At 34.0% G+C, this 12,108-nt stretch overlaps 1 protein-coding gene across 1 annotated transcript in view; it reads right to left on the reverse strand.

Annotated features, from left to right (window-relative positions):
• Positions 1-253: 253 nt before the first annotated feature.
• The window catches only part of LOC150106418 (casein kinase I-like), a 144,172-nt gene continuing 132,317 nt past the window's right edge, over positions 254-12,108 (reverse strand). The window contains exons 7-8 of the mRNA XM_090392435.1: positions 6,695-6,911; positions 254-372 (exon numbers count right to left, since the gene is read on the reverse strand). Of these exons, the coding sequence (XP_090248561.1) occupies positions 362-372; positions 6,695-6,911 (228 nt within the window). The 3' untranslated portion in view covers positions 254-361. The remainder of the gene's footprint in view (positions 373-6,694; positions 6,912-12,108) is intronic.

Raw genomic sequence — 12,108 nt, forward strand, 5'->3', positions numbered from 1 at the left:
GTGTATGAACAATGATTTGCACCATGTACAAAATGGCAAACAGCATTACCAGAAAGCACTGACTATTTCCTGATTGCTTTCTTCATTACAACCAGAAGCAGAATACTGCTCTTCACACAGTGGCTGTTTCTGAAGCAGATGCACGTAAAGCATTTCATTTATATCGACAATGACTTAGATGTTGTATCCTCACATGTTTAGGATGCAAATGCAGACAACTTCAATGATTAATTCTTCTTCCTCTTCTTTTAAAATTCTTGTCTCCATATGAAATTCCTTTACTATACCAGTAACAACTGGATAACTTTTTTCTAGTTTATGCGAATATTCAACTATTGCCAAACAATACTTTGATGAAATTTTAACGGCCACCTGTTTAAACAGAAGCAATGAAAAAAGTATGTAATGGCAGAATTTCACTTATTTAATATATAAATTTATCAGATAACTATATTTATAAAAAAGTCTTGTTTGTTTTTGAGTTTAATGGAACAAGGACAGCTATGGTCATACTGCACCAAAAATATGTAATAAATAAGGTCTAAAAACTTGAAATAATAACAAAAAATCATGAATGACACATTTCTTAGAAGCACATTATTTAATAAATAAGTAAGACAACAAAATCAGTGTAGAAAAACAAATGTAAAAGATGCATATAAAACAGACGAAAAAGTATAAAAAATATTAAAATTCACAAAATCTACATCAAATCCGAGTGTTTTTTTTTTTAAAAAATCATTTACAATAATAACTTAAACTAAAAAAATATATACTTTATATAAGGTGGCATAGATTAACACACTGTAAAAACAGGCTGACAGCTGATGAGTCTGATAAAATCTGCCTAAATGTGTAGAGCTCAGACAGTCAGATTATAAAAGTGGCTAAAATAATGACTGTGCTTGTTGGAAAAATGAGGGCATGATTAAAATATAAGTGATGGATAGTTCAGAATCACAAAACTCACACATCTCACCCACTCCTTCCCTCAGAAGGACGGAGTGGGTGAGATGACTCTGACTTATGCAGAGCTGAGCAAGAACAATTTCCTCTATTCGAACCCTGTGCAGGTCAGATGCCATAATTTAATTTCAGGCTTAATTTGTTATTATTCTCTCTGTTTCAGAACAATTGACACTAGGAGAGGAGTTTTTGTCTGATTATCTGCCAATAATCTGCGTATGGTCCAGGCAGATGGTGGATGTTTCAGAAATTTGCTGACCTCACTGCAGTATCTGCAGCCTCGTTTCCCTACATCCCAACATGGCTTGGAATCCAACAGAAAGATACATCAAAGTGTAACTTCCATAACTGAAAGAGCAAGTGTTGAATTCACAGGAACATCAAATGTTGTGTAGTTCTAGACTTTATATATTGCCTGAAGAGAAATTTGTGAATATATTATGCACCTTTGGTAGTGGTGGAAGCTGATATATTTTAGTGAAAGTGGATATTTTCACATGAAACTTTTATAGTTTCTGTATTTGACTTTGAAATGATATTGGATTTAATATCCACTTAATTTATATAATTTTGCATCACTGAAGTGAAGCCTTCTGGTTCTTTATTTTAGTAAATACATCTCTCAGCCGCTTCGAGTTCCTAAGTATTGAGAGTTTTTGCTCTCTTAGGTTTCTGCCTGGTCTCTGATGTAAACCAATGAGTTTGAAACAGCTATCAGACCAGTGAAACCTTATCAAAATGAACCAATAGGGGGGCAAATATATGGGTGCTTTGAGCATTTGTGGCTACTATAAGGTTTGACTAGAGCAACTCATACTATGGCGGCAAGTGTATTCCCACAAGCTCTCTGGTCAATATTTGCACGAAACTTTTATAGTTTCTGAATTTTGGCTTTGAAATGATGTTGGATTTAATATTCACCTAATTTATATAATTTTGCACTGCCAAAGCGAAGCCTTTTGGCTCTCTATTTTAGCAGAACATTTATCCTACAGGAGGGATTGCCATTCTATACAATAAATGCCAAGGATCTGTCCTTACCCAGCCTTATTCAACCTTATTCTAGACTTATTCTACACAAGTGATATTGTAAAATCTCTCATGATATGTTACTATGTAACTTATCATGTTCTTTTTTACATTCTTAAAGATATGTCAATTTTTATTTGTAATAATTTAATCTGTAACAATCTTGTATCTGTAATAATTTAACCATGAGTTAACAGTATTACATAATGCTGTTAACTCATGTCCATAGATGGCAATTTCAAAAGATGTGCGAACTATGATGTCATCATGTTCGGATGTCCATACATGACCATGTGTGGAAGAGATGCGTACAATGGAAGTCTGGACCTTTATAAGGCAAAATGTTGAGAAGGACTTTGTCGTAAGGTTTCACCTTCTCTTACCTGGGTCCACCGCCACAAGATCCATTGTCAGTAACCGAAAGAGAAGCGTCGTAGGTCTTAGGTTTCTGAATATTCTACCTGGGTCCTCCACTATGTGACATCCACTGGCGGTAATCGAAAGAGGAGCATCGCAAGTCTTAGGGTCCTCAATCTTCACTTACCTGTTTCCGCCATCATGGGAAGAATAGTGTCAACTGTCGGGACGTCTCACTAAAAAAAAAAGAGCTGCACGATGCTTCCATGGTAAGGGTCCTAAAGGGCATAGAATAATCGATGACTCGAACAAAGAAGAAATTTGGTGAGAAATCAAGAATGAGCCAGCAGAAGGAAAAAAGGACAAAAGGGGAGCATGTCCGTGTGAACAAAAGATTCATGTAAAAGGCAGTGTTGAACAAGAATTGTAAGTGCTATGTATGTGATAATTCCGAACAAGAATGTACCAAGTGTGTCTCTTTATGGGTACAATAAGATAATGTAAATTGATACAGAATTAAGCTTACTCAAGGTATGCTTTATTGTCAGTTTGTGTATATATGACTGGCAGGATATTCTAGATTGTGAATTAGCTTTAAAGAAATAAAATTAGAACTAAGTTTGAATCAGGAAGAATTGAAAATAACAAAGAATTGTAATGCAATTATATATATACATATGTTAATATGAATCAAACTGTGTAAATAATGCCTTTTGATTTACTTAAATGGTTTGTGAACAACACGCTGGACTGATTCTGTCAACACACCATCCCGAAAACTTCGAACCTGCATAAGATTAAGTTTAAGTGATCAATAATCAAACCACGACTAATTAAAGGTAAAGAATAACACAAGCTGGGAATGCTAACAATATCTCCTTTGTCTTTAGTTTAAAATTTTACAATCTCGACTGTAACTGACACAGTCATAAAACAAATAAATTTGTTAGACTACAGAGCATGAGAACACAAGATCTAGTAAAAATAAATAAATGGCAGCAGTCGACCGTTCATAAAGTATAAGAAAAGAGCAAACAAAGACAAAGCAGGGTTGAGAAATATGAAATACAGAAATAATAACAATATCCCCCCAACAGCTAGTCATAAGTTTATCTACGCTAATGACACAGCCATCGCCACCCAAGACAGTACCTTCCAAGGCCTTAAGGAAACACTGAGCAAAATCTGTTACTACAGAATTACTTTGAAAGCCTATCTCCTAATCCCAGCAAAACTGCTGTTTCGTCTTACCACTAAATAACTATGAGGCTCATAGAAAACTAAAACTAAACTTCTGCAACAGGACTCTGCAGTACCTTACCTTACATGAAAGTAATCCTTGTTACCTTGGTGTCACACTTGACCATAGTCTAACTTACCGAAAACATTTGGAAAAAACTAAGTTAAAGATATCTGCCAGGAACAACATCATAAACAAGCTGACAGGCACAACTTGGGACTGTAATGCCTTGACTCTTGGAACAGCAGCCATGGCTCTAGTCTTCCCTGCTGCAGAGTATTGTTTGCCAGTTTGGAGCTGAAGTCACCACATGACTCTCGTGGACAGCTTAACATAAAAACATAAAGGGCGTAACTAAACAATGACTAAACCATGCTTCAGAAGAGAAGAAGCTATCATCAAAGAAATAAAGAAAATCAGAAATACCATATATCTTATTATACATCAAGATGGATTATGGAACTACTAGATGATGGTCTCAGGACTGGTGGAGAAAACTCTGGAATGAACTACAAACAAGTACCTGATCACAGATCCAACATTCAATCTCTCGACACCTCTGGAGTTAGCTAAACAGATTTAGGACTGGACCCACTGTGCCTACTTATTATATCTGTGGAGAATTTTACAGTCACCCTTTTGCATGTGTGGTGCTGTGTACACTATGCACCATATCACTGATGACTGCTCCATACTCCTTCCCTGAAGACCTCAGGAATTTACTTCAAGATAGTGCCAGTGACTGGTTAACTGAACTGTCAGTCAGTCTGTATATACTTTTGTTCAATAATTTCTTGTATCCCCCCCCCCCCCCAATATGCTAAAAAAAAGAAAGAGAGAGAGAGAGAGAGGAAAAACAGATTGTTTTTGAACATATGCTCAACAACTCTTCCTCTGATGTTTGTTCAAGTATTACCACAGAGTTTTATGCCCATTTAAATTCTCCATTAAAAGTAAGTGGGATGGTAACTGTGATATGACATCATCAAGGTCATTTTGAGAAAAATCTGCAGCAGGGGGAGGTAGATGCAGCATACTTTTATTATATTTTGGACCAAGAATCTTATAGCAAATGCATCTAGGCTGGTGTTAATTGGGATTTGTTGGAAGGATGTATGGTTTCCCACAAGGATGGCAACGCCTCTGTGGGCAGAATTCATCCCTTGTCCTGTCCTTACGAATAATGGTAACACTGTGGAAAACTGGATCATCACTCGGCTTCCGGTATGTTTGTGGCAAAAGCATATTCATTTATACTTCTGCAAAAGAGCCTTGATGTTGTCTATGTTGTGTCAGAATCCATGACAATTCTATCATAGGAACTTTTCCATTATTTCTTGCTGGTGGCTTCCTATGATGAGTGGTTTTGTTTTCATTAGTCTTTTTGAGAATTGTGGACAACCAGTATCTATCATATCTTCTTCTTCTAGAAAAATAACTAAATCACTGTCAAATTACACTCCATCTAGGATACTCAGTATATTGATTGTTTTATCTTCCTGAGGGGGAAGCAGAGGTGTCCCCATTATCAGTTGATGGGTCACGGAAAAGCGTAAAGTTATGCATTTTGGGATACAAAGATTATAAACTGTGTACCACATTGAGAGAACTGTATCAATTGAAATCGATGAAGCCAGGGATTTAGGGGTAACATTAAAGAGCACATTGTAAAGAGGTCAGGGTTGACCAGTCAGTGGTCAAGGATTACAAGCTTACAGGATTACTTGGTTATTAAAGAGCACACTAACAAACAGAAATAAGGGAGTTATCATTCCTCTTTATAAAGCCTTGTTACGACCACATCTTGATTACTGTACTCAGGTCTGGTCACCTGGATTTCTTGGGGATGAGGAAGTGGTGCAGAGGATCCAAAGGTAGGTAACCAAGTGATCTGTAGAATGCTTACTATGATAATGGATTGAGGGGGTTTACGGATTGCAAAAGTTGGATGATAGGTCAAAAAAGGGGGATATGATAGAAACATTGAAGTTACAGAATTTTATAGGGTTGATGCAGAGAAATGTTTCAGCAGTTAGCTAGGAGGGGGGGGGGGAAGAACAAGAGGTCACTCCTGGAAGTTGGGTGACCTCTTTTCCATTCATTCACCACTTGGAGAGTGTTGAATGAATGGAATAGGTTGCATGATTCAGTTGTGAGTGCTTTGTTAACAGTTTCAAGAAGAGGTACTATAGATGTTGTGTCGATAGTTTGGATCTCCCATGATGAGTCTTAGGACTCCATGGAGGTACTCATGCAATAATAATTGCATAATTTTTGGAAACTGCATCAACCTTTCAAAAAGCTGTCTCTAGTCTGATGACTGCCTTTGATTTTCTTTTCACTGACCATTCCTGGTACAATCTAGAACCATTAAAGTATCATTAAAACAGGGATTACAGTTCCTTGGATACTTGCACTACATGACTATGATGCTGATTATAATACTGTGCTTCATTATGCACACAATCTCTCAGTACAGTTGACTCTCACTACAGAGAACTTATTGGGAAACAAATGAATAGTTTGTTATAGTGCAAAGTTTGCTATGGCGAATTTTCTTAGCATAGCACTGGTGTAATAGGGTTTACCTGGGACTTTTCGGCAGTCTGTTTGTAGTGAGAGTCAACTACCACTACCTACTTTTATCATATAGCCTAGAACAGACAAGGTACATAGACATGTGACAGTCTAATCCAGTCTATAAATGTTTATGATGTGATTAAGATGTGTAATAATGTTTTGCATATAAGAGAGTACATCTACTTCGAAGAAAACTGAAGTTTTCAATAGTTAGAAAATCAGGAGGATTATAAAAATCAAAAATAGCATCATTTAAAATAAACAGCGAGTCATAATTTAAGGTTACATCAGAAAATACAGTCAGCTCTTCACTATAGAAAATTCATAGAGACATGAACATTTTGTTATAATGTGTAGCTTATTACAGCAAATTTTCTTTTGAATAGCATTGTATTTATGGAACTTTTGTAAGTCAGTTATAACTGTTTGCTACAGTGAGAGTTGACTTTACAAGCAGTTTACAAGTACTCATCTTAAATTTTGCTTTTGCCAAGTTAAAATACATAATAAATTTTTACTCACCTGAAGTTGCAACAGCTTGAGAGGTTCCACTACCTCCAGTAGCTGAAGCTGCTGCTTTCTGCTTTAGCATAGTCCAATCAAACGTGTAATCATACTGGAAACTTAATGTGCGAAACAGAATACGAAACAACTGACGTAAATACATATAATCAGGAGCTTCCTCAAACCGCAAACCACGGCAATAATTTAAATACATAGAAAACTCAGCTGGGAAACCCTAAATAAGAATAAAATGCTATAAAGTTACAGCAACAGCAACAGATTTTAATAGATAATGAAAAAGTAGTTAATAATGACATTTTCTTATAAATATATCTCATAATGAGAGATCTACATTATGCCAAGAAAACGCCCTCTACTGCCTGCAGTGTTGCCACCTGGTACTTCAAAGCATTATTCCAGTTCATTTAATTCTGCAAATAGCTGGAAAGAAGGTTTGAAAAACAAGACATTTTAAAAGAAATTTTCTAAAATAATTTATAACAGATCACTAACATCACAATAAAATAATAATGATGATCTGGGAATAGGACTTCATTTATGATGAAACATTATCATCACATGCATTACTAATATCTAGTACTTGTTTTACTTGTATGGCAAACCACTAGCACTAGGTAAAGCAAGGAAGTTACTGATTTCTGTCTCAGGAAATATTTAAGTTATTATTATGCAAATTAATTCAAATGTATATTATTCATTTCCATCAAGACTAACTGCCTTATGTATAAGACCAGCTAATCACAAACTGACTTATCTGCAATAAGCTTTAATTTAGAATGAATCACATTTCTGTGTTTATGTCATTCTAAAAATTGCACTAAAATATTAGAAATACTAATTCAACAGGATATTTTCTCATGATGTAAAAACTGTCTCAAGAGATAATATTTACATCTTCATTAGAAAGTCAAGAGAAAACTTTTGTTTCATAAACTTTAATTTCTCTTTAGATTGTAATCTGCCAATGAATTTTCATCCAGGTAAAACAGTTTTAAAAATTAATGTAATTTTTAAAGAATGTTTAAAGAATACACATATAATTTTCCATTTAATAATAAACTCGCAACCAATTGTCTGCAGTAGCCAAAAAGAAAAAGGTCTTTATGGAATAATTTGGAAAATGGAATTTAAAAAAAAAAAAAAAAAATCATCAAATTCGTAAATTAAAGACAGTTTCTTCGTAATAAGTTTCTTATTACCAATTCAAAGGGCTGCCTCCACAGATCCACAACTCATGTTAGAGACTTAATGGAGAGTGCAACGGCACTAAAAAAGGATTTAAAATGTTATTTAATTCTTCTAATATTTCATCTCAGTCACTGAAATATCATTAGGGATTACAATATGAGACATGTAACACACACACAAAAGGCAACACAAAACTAGGTGAAACACGTCATAAAAGACTAGAGTCTGACTAGGTAGGACATCCTCTGTGGGCACTAGTTGGCAGTCTAGAATGTAAACTGGTATTATCTTGAAGTATTAATGTTTTCCATATTTTGGGAAATTTAATCCAACCATATTTATTTATATTAGGTTGATTTTTAAGAGTAGCTGCAGATTCCAAAAATAGTCTTTCTCATTTAAATTTACTGAAATCGAGCATGGTAGCCTTTTTCCAATTGATTCTATGAATTGTATCTAAAGGATGGTCTGAAAGGCCTGATTGACCATATGGGTCAATCAGGTTATTTTCTGAATCTGCAGCTGCTCTCAAATATCTACTTAATCTAAATAAATATGGTTGCATTAAACTTCCCAAAATATGGGAAACACCAATACTTCGAGAGTCCAGTTTACATCCTAAGCCACAACAAGTGTCCCATTTACTTATGACTGTAGTCATTCTTCCATGCGTTTCACTTAGTTTTGTGTTGCCTTTGTGTGTGTGTTACAAGTATCATATTATAATCCCCGAGGATGTATCAGTAACTGACATGAAATACTAACTGAAATATTGGAAGAATTAAATAACATTTTTAATCCTTTTTTAGTGCTGTTTCACTCCATTAAGCCTCTCCCAGAATTTAAGAATTAACCCACAGGCAAATTCACAAATGTTCCACATGATAAGGAATCCAGTCTGCTCGATGAAGATGAAATTGATAGCTACCATGATCAAGAAATTCAAAATGCCTTAAATTTGACACCTGCTCAAATGTAGCAAAAAAACATCAATTCCCATATATGAAAATTCCCAGTTTTTCAAAAACAGTAAGTTCTCCCTGGTTTTTACTTTCAAAGAAACAAAGCACAGCTTAAATATTATCATTTTAGTAGTAGATGTTGTCATTATCTGATATGAGAGACCACCAGCACTTACTTACTGACGATCTGAAGTGGCTTGAAAGTCCCATATTTGGTCTGTAGAGCAGGGTTTCCATATTAAATCATTATCCCAGTTACAACATTAATGTATCACTATAATTAAAGCAGCAGCTCTGAATTGGTTAGCTACATTTTAGCCAATGAATGATAATACTGTCAATAGATATTGACAAAGCAATGACAATTAGGAAAGCTTTTAATAAATAAATCAGTTGCAATAAAACTACTAAAAAATTCTATCATCTCAAAGACCCCAACCAATGCTTCAGATGTTTGGTACTTTGTAAAATCCTCTAATTAATCAATACATTCCTATCCATCACCTAATCTCTTCCTTATCCCACAACTATAATCTTCCTTTTTTTCTTCCATATCTCTCTAATCCCTTTTCTTGAATTGCTTGACTTTTATTCAGGTCACTGTGCAGATCTCTAACTGTTCCAAAGAGAAAAAGGCTGAACACTTCACCTTTGTCTTTCCTCTCCTTTTTCTTTGTTCTCCATTCATCTACCCTCATTTGTTATAGCTTTTCTTTGTAGGCATACTGGAACTTCCATTCAACTTTCCAGTGGAATAAAAATTCTAGAAAATCATTAAACTGTAGCATTTCAAGTCAAGCTTTCAACTGATGCTCTTCATATCTAGCTAAGTCTCAATTTCACTGTTCAGGTATTTATTTTTTCTATTTCCAAGTAGTTTTATTTAATTTTGACCTATCATAGGTTTGCACATACTCTGAGGTTAGCTTGGTTTTCTATCTAAATTCATTACAAAACTATTGAATAACACAAAATACCACAGTAAAAATAAATTTATTATGTAAATATTTCATCTTACGTATTGTAAGATATCATCAGTACAAACAGCAAACAACAATAAGGAATTGAATAAAGAAACAGTGGAGCACACGCATTAAAACTATTGGGCTGAAAATAATTAAAATTAGTTAAAAATAAACTATATATAAGAGATTAAGAAAGATGGATCCATTTCCATCTACTGAAAATCAACTTTTTTAGGTTGTTATATCCACATACATCAGCCATATCAAAAATGTGGCATCATAAAATCTCTAGTATCAAGAACACACAAGATCTGTTCTGAAGAATCTCTAAAACAAGAACTGGAAATTATCAAAGAAACAGCCTTACTAAATGGAATAATCTAAAGAATAATTAACCACTCTCCTATACAGCAACCCAGATAAGATGCCCACAGGACTCTTATACCCTATACTGAAGGCATCTGAATGTGTGGCAAGAATTATGAAAAAATATCAATTCATTGCTACCTATAAACCCATCAACCAAATTCATAACCTGCTACTTTCCCCAAAAGGCAAACTATCACCAATGATGCTACCTGGCATATAGCAAATGCCATGTTTGTGCAACTTGTCTTACTATGGACAAACAGGAAGATCTGTAAATAAATGTATCTCTGAACGTCAAGATCACATCCGGATTATCAAACCTCACAAATCTAGTCAGGAACAATATGGAATTGAAAACACTAACTATAGCATATGATGGAAAAACACCAAGCTGCTGCATAGACTCATATATAAACATGAACATTTATACAGAGAAAGTGCTGAAGTCCTACTTAATCAACCTAATCTCAATTGTAACGACTGCCTCATTATTCCAAAAGTGTGGGAAATTGTTATTCTTAATTGTAAGTAAATTGTAATCTCTTAAATATATTTTATTTTTAACTAATTTTAATTATTTTACAATGCACTCTGTCACATTATCTAGTCTTTCACTTGTCTTTGCATTTTTGTATGTTTTAAATAACAGTATTAAAAAGCATTTTTGCTACTTAAAATTTTCAAGCATTTAATTATACTAAGCTAATTTATGTTGTGAGCTGAAAATAAGCTTAGGACAATACTATATTGCACAGCTACTTAAGGTGTTGGAAGAATAAGATGTATAGATGCACTACAGTATTTAATTAGATTGTACCAATTTTAATTTTTATGTTTGTAATTATTGGTTTATTTTGTTAATAAAATTATGTTGTGAGAAAAGCACATTTTTTAAAAAAAATATTTTCCATTACATATGTTGTGCTTATTGTATATATGTGTAAAGTTAATTGAGCTAAATGAATGCATTGATATGATTATAACATTTATTTCAAATGAGGCCTAAAATTTAAAAACAAAAGACCTCAAATCAGGAATATTAGATTAAAAATGAGACCAGAACAGATCTTATGATCTGTTCTGGTCTCATTATCAGATTATCCCAGATTATTTGATTATCAAACCTCACAAATCTGGCCTGGAACAACATAGATTCGAAAACCAAGCTGCTGCATAGATCCATATATAAACATGAATGTTTATACAAAGAAAGCACTGAAGTCCTACTTAATCAACCTAACCTCAATTGTAATGACTGTCTCACTATTCCAAAAGTGTGGGAAATTGTTATCCATAATTGTAAATAAATTGTAATTTTTATATATATATATATATATATATATATATATATATATATATATATTATTTTTAACTATTCTATAGTTATGGATACTCCACAGGTATTATTATACAAGAAAGCAATTCATTACAATTTGACATGAGTGTATTATATTATAAAAAGTTGCTCATGGGTTTGAAAGAAAAGCCTTGTTGGATTCAAACTCTAAAATAATCTTACCTCATCCTTTCTTTCTACAGCACCCTGGCAACCTGTTTTCACATAACTTGCTCTTAGTGATTTCACCGCCCCCCATTCTAATATCATCTTCCTTATTTATGCTGCTTTAAGAAACATCAGTTTTGTTTTCATACTTGCCAAATTGAATAGTTTATTCCAAAATTCACTAGCAGAGCATCATCAAATTATTCCATTCAGCTTCCTCTTTATCCAGTTTATTTTTGTTACCTTCCTCTTTATTCCATTCAATAGTCTCTATTCTGCATTTTCCTCCCCTCTCTACCTTTGGTTTGGCACACGGCTAGTCAAATACTAGTTCCCAGCTTTCATACTATGCCAACTTGGTTAACTTGTAATCAAAGCACCATTTCGAAATGCGTTAAGCAAAAAAGTTTCAATTCACAACTT

Source organism: Typopeltis vanoorti, chromosome 5 (assembly GCF_054136105.1).
Source record: "Typopeltis vanoorti isolate ZY-2024b chromosome 5, IOZ_Tvanoo_1.0, whole genome shotgun sequence".
In the NCBI taxonomy this organism is placed as follows: domain Eukaryota; kingdom Metazoa; phylum Arthropoda; class Arachnida; order Uropygi; family Thelyphonidae; genus Typopeltis; species Typopeltis vanoorti.